At 41.6% G+C, this 24,620-nt stretch overlaps 1 protein-coding gene across 7 annotated transcripts in view; it reads left to right on the forward strand.

Annotated features, from left to right (window-relative positions):
• The first annotated feature begins 2,851 nt into the window (after positions 1 to 2,851).
• Positions 2,852 to 24,620, forward strand: part of mitfb (melanocyte inducing transcription factor b) — a 28,745-nt gene continuing 6,976 nt past the window's right edge. For 2 of the 7 annotated variants that reach the window (XM_061074785.1, XM_061074790.1), the window contains exons 1-2: positions 2,852 to 2,955; positions 16,610 to 16,850. In XM_061074785.1, coding sequence (XP_060930768.1) covers positions 2,852 to 2,955; positions 16,610 to 16,850 — 345 coding nt within the window. Of the gene's footprint in view, positions 2,960 to 7,908; positions 7,925 to 9,103; positions 9,155 to 9,747; positions 9,758 to 11,421; positions 11,472 to 13,782; positions 13,804 to 16,144; positions 16,172 to 16,609; positions 16,851 to 24,620 lie in introns of those variants that run through there. The other 5 variants (XM_061074786.1, XM_061074788.1, XM_061074787.1 and 2 more) reach the window with 5 other exon arrangements.

Below are 24,620 nucleotides of genomic sequence, written 5' to 3' on the forward strand. Positions count from 1 at the left end.
TTTAAATTCTTGTTTGCCCAGGTTAAAATAAGTTTATTAAATAGAAAGATAGATGGATAGATAGATAGATAGATAGATAGATAGATAGATAGATAGATAGATAGATAGATAGATAGATAGATAGATAGATAGATAGATAGATAGATAGATAGATAGATAGATAGATAGATAGATAGATAGATAGATAGATAGATAGATAGATAGATAGATAGATAGATAGATAGATAGATAGATAGATAGATAGATAGATAGATAGATAGATAGATAGATAGATAGATAGATAGATAGATAGACAGATAGACAGATAGACAGATAGATAGATAGATAGATAGATAGATAGATAGATAGATAGATAGATAGATAGATAGATAGATAGATAGATAGATAGATAGATAGATAGATAGATAGATAGATAGATAGATAGATAGATAGATAGATAGATAGATAGATAGATAGATAGATAGATAGATAGATAGATAGATAGATAGATAGATAGATTCTTTAAATTGAGGAAACAGGATTATAATTTGTAATGCCTGTTTGCCCACGTAAAAATAAGTTTATTGAATAGAAAGAAAGATGGATAGATAGATAGATAGACAGATAGATAGATAGACAGATAGATAGATAGATAGATAGATAGATAGATAGATAGATAGATAGATAGATAGATAGATAGATAGATAGATAGATAGATAGATAGATAGATAGATAGATAGATAGATAGATAGATAGATAGATAGATAGATAGATAGATAGATAGATAGATAGATAGATAGATAGATAGATACTTTAAATTGAGGAAACAGGATTATAATTTGTAATGCCTGTGTATGCAGTATCATGTATTTGTATTTTATTTGTTTAGATGGTTGAAGAGGATCTATCTAATTATAACTTGTTTACACACTGTTCTTCAGGCTATAAAAGCCTCATTTCAAATGTTAATCTCATGATTTATTGGCATAATCTTAATTTTAGTGTAAGAACTATTGCACTCTAATAAAACGCAGGGAAGTCATTGTATCTTTTGGCATAAAATGGAAATAATGAAGTGAGGTAAAAGTATCTGGCATCGGTTTTGGGACCGGTTACATCCAGTTTTCTGTGTTGTAGAAAAATATTTCGTTGTTTTACCCAAATTGTGTTTCAACAATACAAAACATACTGTGTACTTTATATCAGAAGTATCAAAGACAGTATTTAATATACCCACTTGAGGAATTACAAAGGGCATTGTCAGGTCCTCACTCAGCAGAGGGCCCTGGGTAATCACGACCTTTATTCACCCCACAATAAAATGTGTTGCTTTGTCGCCTGTGTGTGAGACTGTGTCTTCTGTGAATACACTTGAAGCCCTGCAGGTCCTGCATCATGCCTCCTGATCCGACTGCAACCAGCTCTGCTTTTTTATATGTTTCTGAGCAACTGTGACTAAGAATAGAAATGTTGTGCAAATATTGGTGTTCTTTAAAAGCAGAATGTTTCCTTGCAGCTATGTCTGTTTTAAGTGATCATGGTTTAATTGAATGCTTTATTTATGGTCTTTGAAGTTTGTGCTTTCCAGCAGAGGCACATTTGCATGATATTTACATTGGTAAAACGCAGACTTTAAACCAGTTCAGCAGGATGAGACGAATGCAAATATTGAACTTGAATTTCCATCTTGTAATGGAAGGTGCCCCCTGTGGGCACACAACACTGGCTGACTATTTCCCCTTTTGTTTAGCTCTCTACTGCCCCCACGTGGTAGATAGGAGTCCCACTGAGGGGAAGTTGGTGAGAGTGAGAGAGTTGAGGAGGAGACGAGCAGCAAAGTCAAGTCAGTGTCTTCAAAGGAGGGAATCAGACATGAGGGTCGACCCAGTCTCCAGGTTAGTTGTGATTTGAGAGTAATGGGTGCGGGATCTCAATGATTTCACACTGGACATTTTGGGACAATGAGACAAATGGGAGATTGACTATTGACAATATTTGGATTTTGTGTTGTTTTGGTTCAGATTTGACCTGGATTTTTGAGTAGGTGCGTTTGTTAATTTGACCTTAACAGAGATGCATGTGTTACTGTTGTTGTTATTGCTATTGTTGATCATGACATCATCAATAATTTGTAAATGGTTTTAGCTCATAGTATTTCTTTCAATGGACGTTTAACACATAGGTAAGACATGGCAGTTGTATCTATAAACACAGGGGTGCTGTACAGGGACATTCAAAACAGCACATAGACAAAATGAAAAGGTTCAAAATGATAAAACACAGCTTAAACATAAACTTTATTGTGATTATTAATAATTTGTTGATTTTATCCTCTCATTACATTATGTACTAGTCTAATAGTAATAATCTAATATTTGTGCTTTAACAAAGTGAACCAACGAAAAACGTGTTCAAATAACGATATTACAAACTTATGTTAATATTTGTAATATATAATATATAAAAAAATGAGGCGCAGTATGAGGTATTAAAATAAAAATCATATAAAGAACTTTGGAAAACTCTAAATCCTAATGGACATGTATTAAATAAGACTTTATTCTATCTTTAAAAAGCTGCTGACACTGATTAGTGAAGGAAATTAAAACTTTTTCACTGCTTTAATCGCTCGGATGCTGCGACCAATGAAAATCACGCTGACACTGACAGCCGCGGTGCACGCCGGGAACTGTAGTGCGCTCCTCTCCGGCAGCCCCTCCGCGGTGCTGTGTCTCTCCGCCTTGCGGGACTACAGAGCCCCGGGTCCCGGACAGAGGAGAGTCCGGTGCTGGAGCGAAGCACCGCGGCACAGAGACAGCTTCCAGCCCGGGTTCGTGTCCTCCTCTCCGCCGAAACTCTGACATCCGACATCATGCAGGCGGAATCCGGGATCGTCCCGGACTTCGAGGTGGCGGAGGAGTTCCAGGAGGAACCGAAGACCTACTACGAGCTGAAGAGCCAGCCGCTGAGAAGCAGGTCAGTCCCCCGGCTCCGGGACAGCTATTTCCCACGCTGCAGCGGTTTTGGTGTTTAGGTGATAATTAGTCCTCGGAGGGTTTCGTCCTCCCGGGGGACGTGGGACGAGCTGCTCCCCGGCCCCGGAGCCTCGAACCCGGGACCCAGCTCCAGGGATTCTCCCGCTGACTTGAAGTTATGCAACACTTGGGTGTTGTCTTGTCAACATCAACTTCAAATATTAGCTGGTGGAGGAGCAGACAGGTCAGAGGTGGACGAGATGCTGCCTCACGGATCAGGTTCAGAGCCGCAGCACCAAGGGAGTGTTGTTTTTAACTTGGATCCCCCCCCACCCACCCCAAATAACAAATTTTAAATATTCTATGTTAACCCTAAAACAATAATTTGAATTAATTGGAATTGTCAGTTCAAAAAAAAAAAAAAAAAAATCACTCTGACACAGAAGTGGAGCAGTTTGGAAATTTATTGTCAATCATAATAATCTCAGTTAAAATTAATCAAAACAACAGATACAGATCCCGAAGAAGAGACAGAATCTGACTTTGAATTGAGTGGATTATCATTATTAATAGCCTGTTATTGCATCAGAGGATAAAATCAAAAGCCTAATAAAGGGCTGAGCAATAAAGACCAAAAACAAATCAAGATACAAGTTTTCCCATCAGTCAATATCAATGAGTATCTCGATAAATGTCATTTTATTTAATTTAAGTTTAATGTCAGGTTTTTTGCTGTTGAGTGAAGCTTAGGGTTTTAATCTCAGAAAATGACACTTTACGAATCTGATGTCGATCAATAATGTGTTTATATGTTTGCAAAGTGCATAATCTTATATTGCTGTTGATGGAAATGATATTGACGCTGTTGTTTTGCCCTAATTTTGGATCTGAGGGTATCTCTATATTCTGCATGTTGTTCAGTCCCAACAAAGCAAAGCTGTTATCACAGAAAACATGAATCAATAGCTGATATTTCCTCTGGCCTCTCGGGACCCGGACACACAAACACACTCTCTGCTGCACTCAGAGTTATTAGAAAGCTATTTTCAGCGTTGGCACATTGAGGCCTCTCCAAGCAATCAACATGGAGCTGAGTCAGGTCTGCGGGGGGGGGGGGTCTGGGTCTGACCTTTCACCCCCTTTTTCTGGAAGTGTGAGTGAGTCTGATATGTCTGTTTGTGCACGGTGTTAAATCCAGGTGCCGTTATCTCTCTGCGTGGTTCAGGAGTTCAGCACATCAATGCTTTGTGGAGAGGGAAGAGTGGGGGGGTGGGGGTGATGCTTATTTGCTTTGTGTTGGAGAATATTTGAGGAGAGGATTGTGATACCACTGTCTTATTGATAAAATATCGGTATCACTTAAATAGAATAAGTAAATAAGCTGCAGCAAGCAGCCAGCCAACTTCGCTTAGAATGAGGACTTGGAGCCAGAGGGGGGGGGGGGCAGCTGCCCTGGATCCGTGCTAACTTAATCTTGTTCTTGGATCTGCCCAAAAATAAAACAACAAATTGTAATTAGAGATATTCCGATACTGATGCCAGCATTAGAAACGCATCCTACTGTTGATAAAACTTTCGTTCTCCTGAAATCACTTCTTCTTCTTCTTCTTCTTCTTCTTCTTCTTCTTCTTCTTCTTCTTCTTCTTCTTCTTCTTCTTCTTCTTCTTCACAGCAGTTGCTCTATTCTGCCAATTGCCAAGTATTGTTTTGAGAGATGCTGCGAAGAAGTGATTCCCAGCGAGTGGAGCGTTAGCCACAGCTAGCTAGAATGTCAGCACTTTTTTGTTTGCACTATATCACGCTGGAAAGTCCCGCAAAAAAGAAAAAGTGATGTGCACCAGATGCAACACTTTTCAGTTTCAAGCTATTTACAGGAAGTAATTGTTGTGTATTCCTAGAGGTGCTTATTTATGTTCCAAGTTATGACTGTCGAACTAGATAAGATAAGTTCAACCTGAGCCAGGTGGCCTAGCAATGACTAGTAGCATATAGCAGCTGTTCAAATATGTCATATAAGTTGTTATTTAATTAAAAAATGTTTAATGCAATGGTATTGGTACTCGTTATCCGCCAGGTATTGGTATCGCGAAGGGAAAATGGTTTCAGAACACGCACCAGACTTTTATTATTCATCCGGACGTGGTTATTTCCATAGTCCCAGCTGTTTGTGTCTCACCCTCAAAATCCCTGTAGAACCCCAGACTAATGCATTCACGTTTAAAAACTCACCCCTGTGCCTGCGTGCTGAAGACAACACATCCCTCAGCAGAATCCAGTGGGATTATCAGTGTTCTGCATGTGTCAGAGGTGGTGATACATGGCCTCATTGTGAGGCTGAGACGTGTGGAGGACACTGCACCACTGTGCTCACACAGAGCTCTTAGTGCAGATGTTCGGTTGACTCCTCTCTTATTTTATTTTTCACGCTCGCGGGTTTCTCGACATGTTGTTGCAGATCCTTCCTCTGAATTCAGCCAATAACACAAGGCCGGGGGGGAGCAGAAACCGTCACGTCCAGCAGTCCCAACCTTTAACCCAGTTGTGCATTTTTTAAACTAATTTCTTCATTAGTGAAATGCCATTACGCTGTCACATACACACAGGCTGACTCGGAGCTGTGTTGCCGCTGGCAGAGCCGGCGTGACTGAAGGAGCAGGAGAATCACAGATTATTTAATTTCCTGTGGAATAATGTGGAAGTTGTGTTGCGTCAATCCAAGGTGTCCCACTTCCTCTTCCCGTCACATGAGGATGACCCAGCACAGTAATAATAGTCACAATGACTGTGTTGTGAGACATTGTTGCGCACAGTGGTTATAAGTAGCTCCAGTGATTACTGACTTGTGTGATATCTCGTCACGGCTCCCACCCGCTGTTTCTCGATTTCAAATCTCAAGTGTGACAGAATGTGATGTCGGCTTTCGCGGGTCTATTTGTTTTCTGTCTGCGCATCGTCTCGCCGGCGCTCTGAGGCGGGGGTGCAGACGATGTGCCAGACGTTTTGTGCCGAATATAGACGTGAGACAGGCGGTGAAGCCGGTCGTCTGTGCAGTGTAAATAAGCTGGATAAATTTAGCAGTGGATGTGTTATATCTGAAACCGAGACTTAGAGGGGGATCATTTTGTTTGCAGGAATACTTGACATGTAAATCCACTATAAATATTTATGCTGCAGTCATACTGAGGCTTAAAGACTTATGATGTGCTTGTAGTTCACGAGGTGACGTCCATGTCGATTCTTAAAATGAGACGTTTTACTTTGGTGAATATAATATAACAGCTTTTTTTTCAATAACTCCCATCAAATATGACCTAAACTTTATAGGAGTATTAAAGTTCACTGTCATATGAATAGAAAGACCTGTGCAATGAATTTAAGACTATATTGTAATCATCACTCTGATGGAAGCTTCCACAGCTGGACACCAGGGCCCCACTGATATCTGTTTTTAGGGCTTGATGCTTATAGGAATATTAGGGAGTAGAAAATATGAAAAGACTGATATATTGGCCAATATTTAATTTAATAAATTCTTATCAAATTGAATCAAGTCTTGATATTTAACAGTTTAACCTAATTATAAACAAAAAGAAAACATTACTACAACCAAACATGTAGAATATGTCTTTATATAAAATGTTAACATAATTGCACACATTTATTTTACATGGTTCATTCCTTAAAATACATGTTTGAATACAAGCACACATCGGCAAATACAGCTTGACTGTCCGTGATGCAATTATATGAATCTACTTCCTCTGTTTGTGATTGATGTTCTGTTCAAGAATCTTTCAGAAGATCAAAACAAAAAAACTGAATATTCATATTAAAAGTTATTTTAATGCAGAGGTAGACACTTACCAAACTCTGTGTGAACATTTTAATCACTCCTACTCTTTCCCCATCTGGAATATGACACTGAGAACCAAGTGTATCAGAAAGAAAATCAACCTGTACTTTAAAATAAAACATGATACGTATTTTGAAACCTCTCCATGAATGATATTGCAAATTGTGTGAGACAGATCGCTGAGTCAGGGGCCGGCGGTTGTGAAAGTTTGTATTAGGAGCAGCTTGTTCCCACGAAGAATCCAAGACTGAGATGCCAGGAGATTCATCCAAGATCTTAGAAAGAGCAAAAGGGCTAAATGACACAGGCAGGTGTTATAGCTGCAGTAAAATAGTTAAAGGGCAACTTGTCCTGCAGTCAACATCACTTTGCTGCATCATAACCTCATCTGCTGAGTCTTTTTTGCTGTTCTGCCTCAGAAAACCCTCCGAAACTTCGGATTATTGTTCTGCTTCATGAGCTGTAACACTGACGGTCTGTGATCTCTGTCAGCCTCTGTTGGTGACCGGTAGGAACTGCAAAACACCGGGAGGGCCACCTCAACAGGTTGCACCCTCACCTGCTATTTACACAAGTCCTTTTTTAACAGTTAACAAACATTAGTCTTTTAGGGCGTTAAGTATTATTTTCTTTACGGATTAGTCTGCAGGATAAGTTCTGGATCGATGTGAACATTTTATGGCCTATGAAACATGTAGTACAAATAGATCAAGTGAATCTACTTTGGCGTTTGCTGTCTGCGTGAAAAAGGAGCTCGTAGCTCTTCTCCTTAAACTCACATCTACAAACGACAGTTACATTAACTTTTCTCTTTTATTTGCTCATGGGCTGTAAATTAAGGATTAGTATTATTTTCCCGCCGTGAATCATCACCAAGGGTTCCTTGGCTTGTTGACTATAATCGTCACCTCCGAGGGGAAATCGAGTTGCGTGAAAAGCCGCTCTCTCTGTGTTTGTTCAACATTACAACGTAATTGATATGAACTTGAGAACCATGGACTCACTCAACCTGCTGCAGGAAAGCGTATTGAAATCCTTCCCCTGGGATCAGTGTCCTTGGTTGCTCTGCTTCCCCCTTGTTGAAGCACCGAGGGAAGAGAGGGAGCAGGAGCACACCGTCCTGCTGAACACCAGTAAAGGTTATTATGGAGGGCACAACACCTAATTATAGAAATGTAAACCAGCAAGTTCAAGTTATTTCACCCGGTGCTAGCTACCGGTTGGAAATACCAAGCAAAGACCCTGATTATCTCTTTGGATGCTTTAACAGCTTACCCTGCTTTGTTTTGCTCCAGCAGCAGTGCTAATTAGCAGGGAAGATGGTTTTACAGCATTTATTCCACTGTTTGTTTGAAGGAAATGTGTATTAGTGAATTTTTTGTAGAAAAATGCAGCATAGTTAAGCACTGATGGTTGATGGTTGTGGTGGACTTCTACATTTGGATATTTAGGCTCAACACTAATATGTTTTATTTAGAAAATGGGATTTTCAAACGAAATAAATCTTTCTCCGACGGAACGTTCTGGTTCCGAATCGGATTTAATCCCCTTCCATATGAAACATGCCTGAAAACACATCGCACCAGGCAGTGGATCATGAGTATAAACAAGAAGGCATGTGTGTGCCATGCAGGGCTGAAAACGCCACTGGACACGGGCCTTGTTGCAGATTGCCCCATTAACAGCTTGTCTCCTTCGCACGCAAGAAGTCGTAGGGTTGTGAAATGCAGAGTTTAGCTGCACGACAGCTGTTTGCAAAGACAACAGGGTCAGCATTCTACACTAGGTGCCGGGGCTAATGTCGGCTGGGGGGGCGGTCATGTGATAGAAGCCTGACGAATCAGCGAAGGCTTCATCATCACTGGAAAGACCCGGACAGCAACACGGTTGTGAGTGTCTACGTCATCGATTCTGCCCGTCCAGACTACAACACATCCCAGCTTGTAAACTAGAGCAGGGTCAGCAGGGTTTCCAAACGGCTCCGCTGCAGCTCTAGAACTCTGGAGTAGTGTGGACTGCCGGCGGATCTGTCCTTTTCAAATTAAAACATTTGACTGTAGCCTTTATCAATGTGTCATCTTTGATTTTAGGAAATGCTGTTAAAAGCTCTTCCCTTTTTTCCGCAGCTGCAGGATGTTGGGTTTCCTGTGGTTTATGATCTGTGTTCAAAAAGCTGCACTGGTTTTGTTTTCTTGTCAATTGAACTGGTCGTACTTGAGTTAATACAGAGTTTATACCTGCAGTTGTTTACATGGTTGAACTATGGTTGAACTTTCCGAAATCGTCATCATGTCAGTGCAGACACTAGATTACAGACGCTTCCCATTATCACTGATGTTTCTTGCTAGTAACTGACTGTGGGGGGTGATGCCAGCTGCAGCACTCTCTATCTGTGTGTGTGTGTGTGTGTGTTTGTGTGTGTGTGTGTGTGTGTGTGTGATCAGCGGGGGAGTCCGAGCATACGAGTGCACTGTCATGTCGGGTCAGCGCGCTGTGCTCCAGCAGCGAGGTCGTGCGGCCTGTCTGGACCCCCCCGCTCGGCTCTGTGAACACCTGCACCGGGCTGGAGACAAACTGGAGGATGCAGTTTGATCATCACACGCAGCTGGTTTGCACGACGGCGTTTTAACAGCTCGGTTTCACAGCTTCCTTTTAACGTGAGATCTCATTAACGGTTTCCCGTCTCATCGCTCTTGCACTACTCTCCCTTTATAGCTACGTGATGTTCACAAGACGTCGTGCACGCCCACTTTCTGCCTTACAATTGCATTGTTGTTCCGCCCTCATGCCGGCAGCAGAGGTAGTCGCAGAGCTGGATTCCATGTTTGTGTTGAAGGGAGAGCCGGCATGGCAGGACTGACGCTGACTGTTTCCTGTGTTACTCGTCTCACCTCTGAGTTCAGGGCGGTGCTTTGCAATATAAGATAGCACTCTAACAAGATGTGGACTTGTTTGATGGATAGTGAGGGAGTCAATGTACGTTTTCATCCAGAGCAGCAACACTAAAGCCTCAGCACAGTAGGACATCTTGAGGGTGAGTACTCGATCTGTTCGTTCAGTGTCCTGCCCAAGGACATGCAGATTGGAAGAGCCTGGAATCGATCCACTGACCTTCCAATTAGTGGACGGCTCCTGAGCCACAGCTGCTCTGCTGGAGGTTTCATCCAATTGAATCTGTGCAGCTTGCTGGTCTTTGCTTTTGGATTCCTGACAGGAAGGAGACAATCTGAAATATTACCAGTGAGCTTCTGTGGGTTTTGACAGGATGGGCACCAATTGGTAGTTGCATGTTGACCTTTGAAGCAACTCAACTTCCGATCCATGACATAACGAAGCCGCTGGTTTGCTCCGACCTGTTTGATGGTCGAACTTGACGTTCCTCACCTCGCACCTTTCTAATGATGCAATGTGGTCTCGTCTGACAGTTTCTGCAGCTTCAGAAACCGAATGTGTTCCCATGTCAGGCAGATCTGAGGACGTGGGAAAGCAAGAAGGGTTTGCTCTTCTCCCTCTTGTTCTCTAGTTTCTAATTCCATTATTCCTGACACTGTTTGCTTCATTGCATGTACAAATAAGTGCAACAACATAAATGCCTTTGAGGAGAGATTGTGTTGAAGGGTGCGGATTTATCCACATTTGAACAATTATCATGTTTCAACATTGTCTGGCAATATATAGAGGCATCTCTGTGGGAAAGGTGCTCCATACCTTTCCCATGGTCGTCCCCCAGGGATGAAAGCTCTCCTCTTTTATGGATGAATTTTCTCAACTTGCCGAGAAGCTTAAAGTCATTTAATTGTAGTTTAAACATGGATACCCTCAGGCTGTGGACATTTATCTCATATACTGATGGATCATTTCATATCTAGTTAACAATACCTTTACTTTAACCTAACCTAACATTTGTATTTGCATAGTATGGTTTTCATGTCCATGTCCCATGGCAGTGGCAGTAGCAGGAGGTGCACAAAAATGTATTATTCTAATGATAAATATAATTTAACTACAGTTATATCTTTATCTATTTCTTAAATGTTGTTTTACAAAGTTAGGAAAGCAATGTTTAAGTCAAGGCCGATGTTGCCTTACAAATAAATCTGAAGAGAGAAACTTCCCACGTTCAGAAGATGGATGTGAAAACAGCCTTTCGTGTCAAACTCTGCTCATTCGTCATTCTGCAGAGTGAAGGTAAAACTTATCATTGTCATAAATCTGAAAACAGGCTGGTTTCTTTAGCTCATGAAAAGTTGGCCTTCTTTTCAGACCCTGTGTCTTTTCAGACCCTGTGCTTTTACTGGACAGCGTTGAAGACCTGGTTGCCGGGTGTCCACTCTGAGGTGGCAACACATGTCCTGAAGTGAAACAGTATCTCTGTGAGGTTTTAAAGTGTCGTGTTGATGAACGGTGTGTTTCCAGTTGGCGCCTGCCCTCTGCTCTGCTCCTCTGTTGCTCGGGACGGGGCTGGTCCTCGGCCTGGGACTGTGTGGCGATTGGAGATTCCAGGCCAGGCCCTGGAGCCTCCCCCCTCTGACACTCTCTCAGCGCTGCACCGCCGGCATGACTTTCACTGCTCTCCAAGGGCGGGTGGTGCACCTTCAGAAAAAACAAACAAATATGGAGGCCTTAGGAGTGCAAGTGTACAGACCCTGCTCCTTTGACTGTCTGTGAGTATGAAGCCTCAGCATCTGTGATATTGTTGGCACGTGTTGAGGGATAAGTTGAATTATGTGTGTGTGTGTGTGTGTGTGTGTGTGTGTGTGTGTGTGTGTGTGTGTGTGTGTGTGTGTGTGTGTGTGTGTGTGTGTGTGTGTGTGTGTGTGTGTGTGTGTGTGTGTGTGTGTGTGTGTGTGTGTGTGTGTGTGTGTGTGCGTGTGTGTGTGTAGAATACTACAATTACATGTGTACATGAAGGACAGTGTGCACAGAGCAGTGTGTTGTAAAGTGTATAGGTCTTCAGCAGACTTCTCCTTGTGCAGTGTGTAGTTTTGAGTAGTTTTGGTTATAACTTGTTAAATTGGGGAATAAGCATTGAGCTTATGTGTAAGAAGTAGATAGCTTAAAAATCTAAGAATCTGAAACATCACAAAAGGCATCAAATGGGTTTATTTTGTAGCAGAAAAGTAGTTTGAGCAAAGTCAAATAACATGTCTTCCATCAGTCTTTAGATCAGGTTGTTGTTTTACCGTTATTGTCCATGAGGTAGCGCTGTTCATCGGTCACTAAAGGTTCAATCTGATTTACCTGCAGGGGCACAGGTGGCCCTGGTCTGACAGATCCTGTATCAGCTCAGGTTTGACACACGATCGAACCCGAGTTGCTCCTCTGAACTTTCACTTGCCTTCGCTGTTTTCTCAGAATGCAAAGCTATTTCATTATCTCGGTTTAGTCTCCGTCACACCGTCAGTCGGTAAAACCTGCGTCAAACACTCGTAAAACACGGAGTACGATGGAGATTCAGAGGAATCATGAGTTGGGTGGGTGGGGCTCTGCAAGACTGTGCAGCCATTGTTTTGTTTTTTTCTTTGAGATACACAAATGTGAGAGGAGGTGTGCGCAATCACACACACACACACACACACACACACACACACACACACACACACACACACACACACACACACACACACACACACACACCAGCGAAAAGTTAAAAAGGACAAAAGAGCTTTTTATGTATTTCAGTGGTTTGTTTGGCAAAATGCCACGGAACAGTTGAAAAGAAGAAAGAGAAGTTGATCTTTGCTTTGTAGAGAGTTTCTGGTCAGTTGTACACACACACACTAACACACACACACACACACACAAGTCCATCTGCTAATCAGGAATTTATGAACAAGAAAATCATGAGGTGCTACAACTCTCTCGCCGCACACCTCAGCTGTAAATCTCTCTCCACTGTTTGGAAACATGTAATTAGTCGAGCGTAATAAAACTCTTCCAGTGCAGACCCTTTGATGTGGTTGAGACTTCCATTTATCTTTCAGGTTTTGTTTGCATTTTAATTTCAGCCCAACTAATATATAGAAGTAGCTGATAGCTGTTGTGTTAATCTCAATGTTTGTAAAGACACAGTCATTCTGCAGCAAATAGGAATGTATGTGTACAGATCACCAAGCCAACTTGGTGCTGGATATGAACGTTGCCATCTTGTGTCAAGTCGGGGATGGAGCCTTAGGTCCTGTCGATACAGGCGCTCGACCAATCATGAGCCAGCTGTAGGGATGGGGGAAAAAATCGATTCAGTTACAAATCGCGATTCTTGTGAATGACGATTTTAAATCGATACGCTGCCTCCCAAATCGATATTTAAAAAAAAAACATGTTGACCAGCTCTTGTTTTTGCACAAGAATCTAAACATACCTAAGCACTAGCTTTGCATCGCCTACATGCAAACAACAATAGCCTACTTCTTGTTTATTTCAAAGTTTATATTTTAAGTAAACTTTTATTCATTCTATTTAATTTACCTTTTATTTATTGTTTAAAAGTAGCCTAAGTGGCATACATTTCTTTATCTGTCAGTTTGTGTGCAGTTGACAGGGGCTATACAATAATAGGGCACATTTTTATTTATTTTCTCTATTGGCTGCCCGGCAGTCATTAAGTTAATGTTAATATTTGAAATAAAACTGGTAAAGCTCTAAGTTAATTTGACTGTGTTGTATTTGAAGGAATGATTCAACATTTTTCCATGGTCCAGTATTTAAAATAAATAAATAACCAAAAGAAATCCCAGGAAATCGCAATATCGAATCGCAATACATACAGAATCGCAATACCCACAGAAATCGCAATATATATCGTATCGCCACCTAAGTATCGTGATAGTATCGTATCGGGAGGACCCTGCCGATTCCCATCCCTAGCCAGCTGTCAATCATGACGTCATGAAGCATCAAATAGCTAACTGGGTGGATGGTTGGGTGTGTAGGGAGGGAGGGAGGTAGGGAGGTAGGGTACAAAACCACTTCAAGAACCCACGAAACAGTCGATGTGTCTTTTCTCTGGCGTGCTGACTCTGGTGTAGTGTCTCTTATTCCTGGAAGTGCTGCTGCACCTTCAGGATGTTGTTTTGTTTGAGATCAAAATGATCGTATGTTTTCGTAGAGAACGTTCAGAACAGTGTGAAGATGTTTTGATCAGACGAGTTGTTGCCAGAACTATTAAAAGTCGGCCTGTTAGACTCAGGGGCGTCGCCTGGGAGTGATGTGTGTTTTTCTGGTGTAAAGTTCACAGGGGGGGAGCAGATAGAAAGCTGTGAAAGAAGCTTCTTGTGCAGAGATAACACTGTTTTTGAGGATGAACGTGTTAAGCTGAACTTTTGAGTTTGAGTCACGAAACCAAAATGGGAATACAAGTGATAAAGAAGCTTGTATCACGGAGAGGAAGAAGTAATAGATGTATTCATAAAAAATAGTGTGAGAGAAAGATCAATAGGGACATTGATATATGTGTGCGAACACGGCAGAAATATCTTTAGGCTACATTTTATTACTACACTTTCATCCACCCCTATAAAATGTAACATCCCACAAATGTGCACTTCCCACTGGACTAATGCATGCTGGGAAGGTTGCTAGTGGCGGATGCTGCTAATAGCTGCCCTGCAGACAAACAAAAGATATGTTTACATACAGTGAGTCTCACCAGAATACCTGCATTGTTTGCATCCATGTTTATAGGAGTCTTCTTCCTCACTGCTCCATTGCTTTGTTTGTTGCTGCTTCGCCTCCACCATCTGTCCAGCAGTGGAATGGCATGAAAACTAAATTAACACGTCAGTCGCTGTGTCTGTGTCCTCGCCTGCATGTAGTGTGTGTGGACCCACTCTTAAAGTCTACCCTCTATGGTGCTAATATCTTGAACTGAAGTATTTAGGAATTCAAATATATACTCTGTCAAAAGAAAGGAAGGATGGATGGATTTATGAGTTGGTGGTTGGATGTGTGGTTGGATGGATGGCTGGCTGGCTGGATGGATAGATGGAGAGTTGGCTGGATTGAGGGGTGGATGGATGGTGGTTGGATGGATAGAAGGTTAGATGGAGGGTGGATTAAAATAAACCCAAAACATTTTTTGAACTTTAAATTTGTGTCCAAGACAAACCCCAAAATCTGAATCTAATGAATTACTACGTCTCGACATTGTGTGCATGAAGTAATCAGTACAATGTGAAGTCTGTATTTCTCCAGCATGTTATACAACAGTGTGACATTTGAAATGATAAGGTTCTAATTAGGAAGTAATACAAGATTTAAAAAAGATCAGCACCTGTGTTTAGCATGGGAATACAATCAGCGATTATATCTGTTGACTGTTGTTTCTTGATCAGTCATTTCAAGTTGCAACTTCAATTTCAGATTCCTGTTTGTAATGAAGAGGACAAAACAGACACATATTCAGTTTCAATCATAGACATTTCCTTATTCAATTTCTGCTGAAAAATGACACATGACTTAGCTAACATGACATAACTGGGTTATCAAAATTGTTGCCTGCGAATAAAATAATCGGCCACTTGTTTCAGCTCTAGTTTAATCACAGTTATGCTCACGTTGCCTGAAGTTCAATTTTTTTATTTACGGAACCGGAGACGAGAAAAAAGGAAATGAAACTACTCTTTTGTTGAAACTCAAAAACACTCCACACAGTGGTGAAGGGGAGGGGAAAAGGAGAAATATCAAAAGGTTCGGTTCTGACGGCGGAAAGTGTTTGAAATGTCTCTGATGAAAGGAGCACAACCGTTCAGTTAAGTCACTCACACGAAGGAATCGTGAATACAAACTCAACTCCAGCTAAAAAGAGTCATAAAACCTGTTTGTTCATTAATTTATTCAGGAACTATTTCTCCTCTTTCCTCACAAACGAGTGGAACAACCACATAAAAGCTTATTCAACTGTGGATAACGGTCCGAACATGGTGGTTTTATGATATATTGTATTATAATGTTTGCTCTTGTGCACAGTTCAGTGGGTGTGGTGTCAGACAATGAGATTATATGCAGTGCAGAGGGGAGGCAGAGGCAGGGGGGGGGGGGTTATTATGGTATGTTGGGGAAAAGGCTGCAGACCGAAGCTGTGTTTGACTCTCCGCTGGCTAATTAGTGCGATTACTGCACAGCTGGATTGGCGAGACGTTTTGCTGAGTTTTATCAAAAGGATCACTCACTCGACGAAGGCTCCGGCCCGACAACTTCTGCTTCAGCAGAGTCTCTCTATTTTCGGACCGCAGGGCTCTGTCTGGGGGAGAGGCCGTCTAAATTTAAAGAGAGTGGGAAAACTTGAAGCAGAGTCGTAATGAAACATGTTCCTCTCTCTGTGATGTGCGTAAAGAAGAAGCTGTAAAAGCAGCGGCTGCCTTTTGTCTACTGTTCCAAAACCTAGGGATGAATATTTTATTGATATTTATCACAAATGAAAGAAAGAAAAGAAGCAAATGATCATATTTGAGAAGGTGGAATCTTAAAATGTGACTGAAATTCAATCATTTTCTTCGATAGTCTCTGCAGTGGTTATTTTCCTTTGATCAGCCACTTTCCTTTCATCATGTTAACCTTTTACTCCGTCTGCCCTCTTTCCATCTTCCTCCACTTTTTCCTGCTCATCATCCCCCTCTCTCGTCTCTCTTGCTTGACCTCTCCCTCCTCGTCTGACCTTCCCTTACCCTCTCTCTGCCACCACTCTTTCTTTTCACCTCTCCTCACCTCACTCATCCTATCACCCCCCCTCTCCTCTCCTCCCTTACATCCCACCACTCTCTCTCCCTCTCTCGTTCATCTGGCATCTCTCTCGTCCCGGCAGCAGCCCGTCGGAGCAGCACGGCTCCTCCAAGCCCCCGCTGAGCTCCTCGGCCATGACATCGCGCATCCTGCTGCGGCAACAGCTGATGCGGGAGCAGCTCCAGGAGCAGGAGCGGCGGGAGCAGCGGAGACAACAGGCTTCCCAGTACCCACAAACCACGGCGGCCCAGACCCCCGCCATCAACGTCAGCGTGCCCGCCAGCTTGCCGCCTGCTGCCCAGGTGCCGATGGAGGTGCTGAAGGTGAGCAAAGAACAGCCGCGGTGGTTTGTGGTGGGGGAGGAGAGGGAATGTGGCAGCTTGTGGGATTATCAGGATGTCAAAACGATGACAGTGTAATGTGTAAAGTTTCCACCTCTGGAATTAGAAGTTGCATGTGTCACTGCAGCGGTCTGACCGGTGCGGGCGGAGCTGTATTTATAGTTATTCACTCGTGTGTGGACAGTCAGGCAATCAAGGGTTTTCTTTGACTGTGTGTAAAAAAAAACACAGGAGTGAGTGGAGTGTGTTAAAATGCGTATATGGGGATTATCTTTTCCTGAGAGAATTCCTCTTTAATGCATGCTGTGCTTCCAGCCATTTGGATTTAGCCATCTTTAATCCTATTTGCTCAGCTACATTCACATCTTTTCCGAGCTTTGATTCCCTGGCAGTCCGAGGGACAGCAGAGCGCTGAGGTTTGGCTGTAGTAGTAGAGAGAGCGTTGTGTGAGACGCTGCGTTTCGACAGGACTCTTCTGGTGAGTTTCTCTGTTTGTTTTCAGGAAGGTTGTAGTCTTTATGAGATGACGTTAGAAATGTGTTTGAGCGGTTTTTTGTGACGCTGGCTTGCTGGTCCGCGATTGAACATTTCTGTGTCCTTTCTATTTTGTGATTTAATCTATGAATTAGTATCTTTTAGTTTTTTTCCCAGTACTCTTTACTTGGTGTCTTTGATTTATAATATTATTAAACCTCATAAAGTTGCTCGGTGGGAAGATTTCAAGGATTGTTTTGAGGCGATCTTGACGAAACTCTTCAGTGAGACGCTCCTGTTTCAGTTTTGCATTTGTGCTCTTTTTTAGGAAAATGTGGCTTTTACATGTTTTGAAGCAGATTTAAGTGAACTCAGAGTTTTTCATGCATTTGTTCTAACAAAGTGAGCTTCTGTTTTTATAATTGATTTAGTTTCTTCGGTTTTTTAAAAGACTAATGTGACCTTCATGGGAATCTTTTACACACTTATAATATTGCATTTGTGCATTTGTGTTTATTTACACTATTTACACTTTTAAAATACTTTGGTTATAAAAACTGCTAGAAAACACAAAGCGATGTTGTCTCAAATATTACCATGATAAAATATTGCATAGTATACCTGCTAAACATTACAATGTGAACTACAGCAATAATTTAGAACCCTCAGTGCAAACGAGGTCCACTCAGGGAATACATCAAAGTTTTTTAACATCAAAGTTTTAACTGTGTAATTACTGCTAAATTGAGCTGTTGAATCCTTTGTGTTGAACCAAATCCACACTCAGAGATTTCATGGTTACTTGGCTCAGCCACGCTTTCATCGCCCTGGATGTGTGTGGCAGCAGCAGGAGGACACACATACAGTATCTCCATTGAAAACAGTGCCCTCCTCATGCAGCGTAAACATTACTTGCTCCCCATAATCTGCTGCTCTTTGAGAGGTTTAGGACGCCCCCACCCTGAACCCCCGCCCTGTGTACAATACATCAAGTTAGAGTAATTTCTCTGCTTTGCCGAGAGCTTACAGACATTCTTCATTGACTGAAGTCCGGCGAATGAAAAGGCCGTTCCAGCTTGGCGCTGTTGAGCTGGGTTAACCTGCTCCCCTGTCTGTGGGTAGATTAGCAGAGTCCACAAAAAGCTCAGGGGTACCAGGCAGAGCTGCTGGACCTCAAAAAGTGCAAACATTAAGCTCAGATGAGTTTATCTAAAGACTGATTGGACCCTTAATTAACCAAGTGACCTCTGACCTTCTGGGGAATAAGTAAAGGATCAGTTTAGGGATCAAGACAAAGGCGAGCACAGCCTTACCACACACCGAACGCTAATTCAGTGAAGAATGCTCGTAATTAGCCCCCACTGCTTTCAGTCCACGGCGTATTCAGGAGAGAAAAAGCACTGCTTTGAAATGTATGTGGGATAACTTCCTAAAAGGGTTAAAAAATGATTTCACGATTCCTTTTTTTCTTTTCAAAGGATTTATGGTGCCATGAAAAGAACAAAGTCTTCAACCTCGTAAAACATGTACGTTTCTTTTGGATTAAACCGCGAGAAGCTCGTGACTAGTACGCATCAGAAAGTATACAAAGATACCACACAGATATTTGATTTGGCTTTGGTTCGGATAATTAATTCGAAGAGACGTTCTGAATTTGAAGTAGATTACGTCCAACACAAGATTAATCTATAATCTACGATAATTTACCGTGTATTTCTGCAACACTAAATAGATTTAGCCCCAGTATTTAACTTTTAGCTTCTGGAGCATTGCAGCTGCACAGAACTTCTCGCCACATAAGCCTTGATGCTAATTTTAACATAACATTTTTCCTTTAAGTGTTTGTATTATGCTGTTAATTTGCCAAGCTTCTGCGTAATAGCATGACGATACGTCAGAGGCGAAGAAGACCACACGTTGCTCTGATGTAGCTGCTCACACAATAGCATCACAGTTGTTGTGTTGCAAGTTCCCCAGTGCACGTTAACGGCTTAACTGTGAGACAAAGTGGCCTATTCTTCTCGTCAGCGCAGCAAACCGGGACGTACTTGTTAACGTATCCTGGTCGGTCCATCATGGAGTGCCCAAAGCACACTTGTAAAAAAAAAAAAACGAAAACAAATCGCCGTTTGTCATCCTGTTCTCCCCCTGCGTCCTCCCTCAGTGTTTCTGACTCGTTTGGGTTGCGTTGCCGAGGCCCCGGGGCCGACGGCTGCTGAGACATAGTTGTTCAACAACAAGACGTCTTGTTTGCTGTGGTTGCTGATGCTGAGAGCGAGCTGGCTGATGTCACATTTACAAACAGTGTATTTAGGAGAGAGTACATCCAGTGAAGTTGGGCAGAGTAAAGTTTAAGTCGTGTCTCCCGGCTCTGAGAATTCTCCATAATTGATTTGCTCTGCTCTGTGGTTTCTCCGCCGGCTGACCAGTCCTGTCTGTGGTGCATGTGTGCACGTTGTGAATGTTCGAAGAAGAGCCTTCAATGACTTTTCACTTTCAGACCAGTTCTTCCTAACATCTTAAGGCCGAGATGTTCCAGTTTGAGCTCTGCAGCCCTCTGGGGCTTCAGTGAACTCAAACCAGTGAGATCATCTCATTATGTGTGATAATTTAGGAAATCCCTGAGGACAGAAACAAGCTGGTAAAAACACCAACGCTCTTTTCAAATGCAAAGGCAAAGCTAAATCGCTAGATCTTTGAAATGACTTTTCACTTTATCGCCTAAGAGCTGCAGCTAATGCTTGTTTATGTTTTCATAATCAATTAATCTATAGATTATTTTTGTGTATTAAATAACTGAGCATTGGGCCTGTAAAACTATGCAATGCACATTAGGTGTATTCACATTGTTTTGTTTTTGTTCGACCTACAGACCAAAACCTAAAGATATTTTAATCCCTAATGAGAAAAAGAAAAGCAGATAATCCTCACTTAATCTCCAACTAACAACTTTAACTTTGAATCTGTGATTTTCATTTGATCAATATATGCATACATTGACTACTGAGACAAAAAGTCTGCACTGGGCAAAAAAAACATTTTCTAATGGGCCACCTCTGACTTGTAATGTAATGCACTCACCGACCTCGCAGCTTCTATTCTTAGTGCAGGAGGTGAGATACAATTGTATGCAGCTCCGACAATAATCCTCTGCACAGTTCTTTTCTATGCAGCCAGAGGCCTTATGTTTTCAGGTCGTCCATCACGTTCTCATGAAATAACTCAGTCGAGGGATTTCCTTAAACATTGATGCCAACGTTCACCTGGACTCTCAGATTAACTGATAAGAAAAATCAAGGCCACTGTGGGGTTGTAACAAATTTGATCCAAACGTTTTCCTGAACTTGCTCAAATGGTCAAAGGTTAGCGTTAGAGTGACCTCGTGTTTTTGACTTTCTTTTGACATTCATACTTTAATTATAACATACACTCAAAACCTTTCATTGAATATTGATATATTATATGAGTCTTTTCAAACATGGATGCAAACTGAAACTCGTCTGGTTGGAGGAGTCAAACGGCCGAGAGGCGGTCATTTCGTGGTTATTTCTGTTTTCCAGCTGGGCAGCTGACAGTTCTATGGATGTGTGAATTTACGATATAAACAAGGACAGACAGAGAAAGACTTGAGTCAGTGGGTCGTTCCTATCTGTGCAAAACCAAAACATTATGGCTGCTTGTTGCAGTGGTTTGTAACCTGGAGGTCAGGTGACACTTTCAACCAAAGTGTCACAAGATGAGTTTAAGGGTCTGGAAATCATTTACAGGATCAGAACCCCCCCCACCAAAAAAACACAATCAGTATCGGTAAATTGAAAGTCCTTTTTATGTTGAAATATTGCTCTTGCTCTAACCCTGACTGATGTATTTTAAAAATGCCATAATTAGAGAAGATAAGGTAAGATAAGATCAGTTAAAATATAATTAGATAAGATAATCCCACTTTCTTGTGCCAGTTTATTCCAAGATTACAGTATCAATTATATATTAGAATACAGTTAATAAAACGATAGAGAATTCAATATAAAACATAAAGGCCTAAGAAAAACTAATAAACTCATACAAAAGTGGAAGTAAGTAGCAATGATAATATTGGTGAGTAATGTGGAATATTGCACATAATATAAAGGAAAAAATATAATATTAACCATATTGCACATGAATAACACTTTTGCAAAGTCCATGTAAAAATATAAGTCTAGGGAAAACCCAGAGAAGCTGACACATAACTGAACTTAACCACTGTGGTGATCATTGTATTACTTCTGCATGTGATAGTAAACCTGACCTTCAGAGGCTCAGAGGCAGGAATAGAAAATAACAAAAGTGGCTAAAGTCTCTATTTTCCCACCAAGGCAGCTGCTCTAACATGGTGATTGTTCAGCTACAGAGAAGGACACCACACTCATGGGAAATGCTGCAGCCGCAGTTCGAGACGTTTTCCCACAAACAAATGTTAATCTCCATATCGGGAGCGAATTAAAAACTGTCACTTTGACTACGTAGAGGGGAAAAACAATCCCAGAGGATTTGATTACAGAAGAGGAATCGATTCAACGTTCAAATCTTTTTCATTTTGTCGAGCAGTAGGTAAAGACTCGATTTGCGACCAACACTAATGAACCTTTTTTCTTTTCTTTTTGCCCAAAGCGTGATCTGTGGTTGTTCCTTAATGGGTCATTGATGTCCTGTAAATGTGCCTCTGTTCGCTGGCACCAGATTTACGACCCTGTAATGAGGATTTACCGCCGTAGGTGATGTCAGTCGTATACCTGCAGGACACCACGTATGTTAATGCAACTCACATGAGTCTCCGCTGCAGAACAATGATAATGGATCAGGGCACGGAGAAAAGCTGTGACTGACTGTTTTGTTGTGCTGAGAAGTTAAAGAAAGAGACCGTGTGTAATTGATGTTTTTAAAATATCGTCCGTGGCTATTTTACAATGCACACCTGAAGGATCGGGTGAAGGTGAAGGATACTCTTTATTATCCCTGAGGGGCAATTTGTTTTACAGTATAACAGCTCTGCCATGAATTAAAACATTTGTGTAGGTTTTTAACATTGTCGGGAATATCTTAATGTATATATAGAAAGATGTATTATTTGAAAAACCTCTGAATTTAATGTTTATACTGTAAATAGAATCGCTATGACTGAACTGAATCCGTGTCGGTTGCTTTCAGACATGCACTGAACTCTCAGTTTTCTTAAATATCCTGCAGGGGCTGCGTGTGAGAACACAAATGTTTGAGTCAGTTGCTTCGGAGAATTTTCAATTCAACATTGCAGGCATCAGAAAAGTACTGGATGTTATTTGACTAGTTACATTTGAGGTCTTTGCTTCTCAAATTCTTAGAGAAGGTCAAGACAGTGAACACTCACAGCTTCACGGGCACTGGTTTCCATGAAGCTATAGTTGTCGACACAGATAAAACCAAAGCATCTCTCGTATCTAGGCAACACAGTTTGTCTTAAAAGGTGCGTTTCGACTGTTACAGACCATACAGGTGTGTTTAATAAAGTGCTCACTGAGTGTACACTTTACCTTTCTTTACTTTATTTGACAGGGACAGTGCATACAGTATGACATTTCTCAAAATATGCCAGAGTTGGCCACAGAGGCTAATTTTCATCTGGAGTCCCTGGGCAGGCGATAAACGCACTATGAAAAAAAGCATTGAAAATATTAAAGGGACAGTTCACCATAAAAGGAAAATTCACTCGTTATCTACTCACCACTATTGTAATGGAGTATGGGGGGCGGGGGGGACGGGACTGTTTGAGTCCACAAAGCATGTTCAAGGGTAAACAGTGTTGCAGCCAAATCCAATATAACTGAAGTAACTGGTGACCAGTTCAGAAGTAATAAAACAACAGAAAAATAACCACAAAATGCCTCCATGCTGCTACTGTGGTGTCGTCCAAGCCCCGACACTTAAATTTGACTCTAAACGAGGTAATTTACACTAAGTTTTTAGCCTCAATGTTTCGCTGTGATCCTCGTGCCTGGAGTCACGTTCACGTTCAAGCGCTTTTCTCCCTTTAGCAACTATAGAAGCAGCAAGAGACACAAACATAAAAGCAACAGCACAATACGACATAAAGTCTGGCTTAGGCAACATAAAACTAGAATGCGGAATTTACTGCCTAAAGTGAAACACTAAATGAGTGTTTGTGCTCAGCAGTCAAGGTTTTTTATTTTCTTTGTTCTTTGCTCCACCTGACCTGATATATAAGTTGCTGTAAGAGACTGAGTTATTTTCAGTTCAATAACCACAAGCTGTGGTTCATCCAATAACCATATAGTTTCATCTGGAGCCTGTGACCCCCCCTCAGCTCAGTAGAGCAACCCAAATCTTCTGGGGCCTCAACTGAACAAACGTATCTGTTTCCCAAATCACGTAGACCGGATTGTTATTCATTGGCTTAGAGACGCGGTTCGCCTGTTGTCTCCGATTAAAAGAGTCAATTAGAGACACGAGGAGAGGCGAGCTGCGGACAAACAAGGATGAGACAGACTTTATTCTTTGTGCTGTGTGGAGCTGGGAGCACATGCCAAGCATCCTCAGGGTTTGAGAAGAAAAAAAAAAAAAAAAAGTGGATGGGCCTATAAGTAAAAGCCCCGGGGGCAAGTCTCAGTAAAGGAGGTGGCCGTTAGGAAACAAAGGCGTTGACTGTAAGAACCACATCCTGACATCAAGTGATACACCATAAAGGAATAAATTCAGATTTTACATAAAACAACACAAATTTGAAAAGGCTCATTGTGTTATCCTGAGATTCTTTGACATGCATAACTAATTACTTTCCGTGCCCCTTTAAAGATCAGCTGGATGTGTCTGTCCTCATACTCGCAGAGCTTCGTCTCGACCGAGAGGGAAGCAGCTAGAGCACTTGGTAGTTCGGATAGAAGTTTAACACAGAAGCTGCACTTTAGTTTTGTCCTTTTTTATTTAACTTTTGACAGATCAGTCAAAGATGTTTGACATGCTTGGATATCACGGTTATGAGGTACGTTAAAGATTAAACTTATATTTAGAAGAAAAGTGTTTTATAATTTGCCAGCATACATGGGAAATAATAAGATGATGCGAGTCAGGCTGGATTTGATCAGATTTACCGTCTTTACGTCTGTAATAGTTTCTATATTTAACTATCTATCGTGTCTTTATTTCACAAATCACAGAACGTCTTTGCTGCTGCATCAAAAGAAATCAGGCAACATGCAGGAAAGGTTTTAAAAATACACTCTGCAAATGGGAGCTGGAAACACT

The sequence above is a fragment of the Limanda limanda genome, chromosome 7 (assembly GCF_963576545.1).
Source record: "Limanda limanda chromosome 7, fLimLim1.1, whole genome shotgun sequence".
NCBI lineage: Eukaryota > Metazoa > Chordata > Actinopteri > Pleuronectiformes > Pleuronectidae > Limanda > Limanda limanda.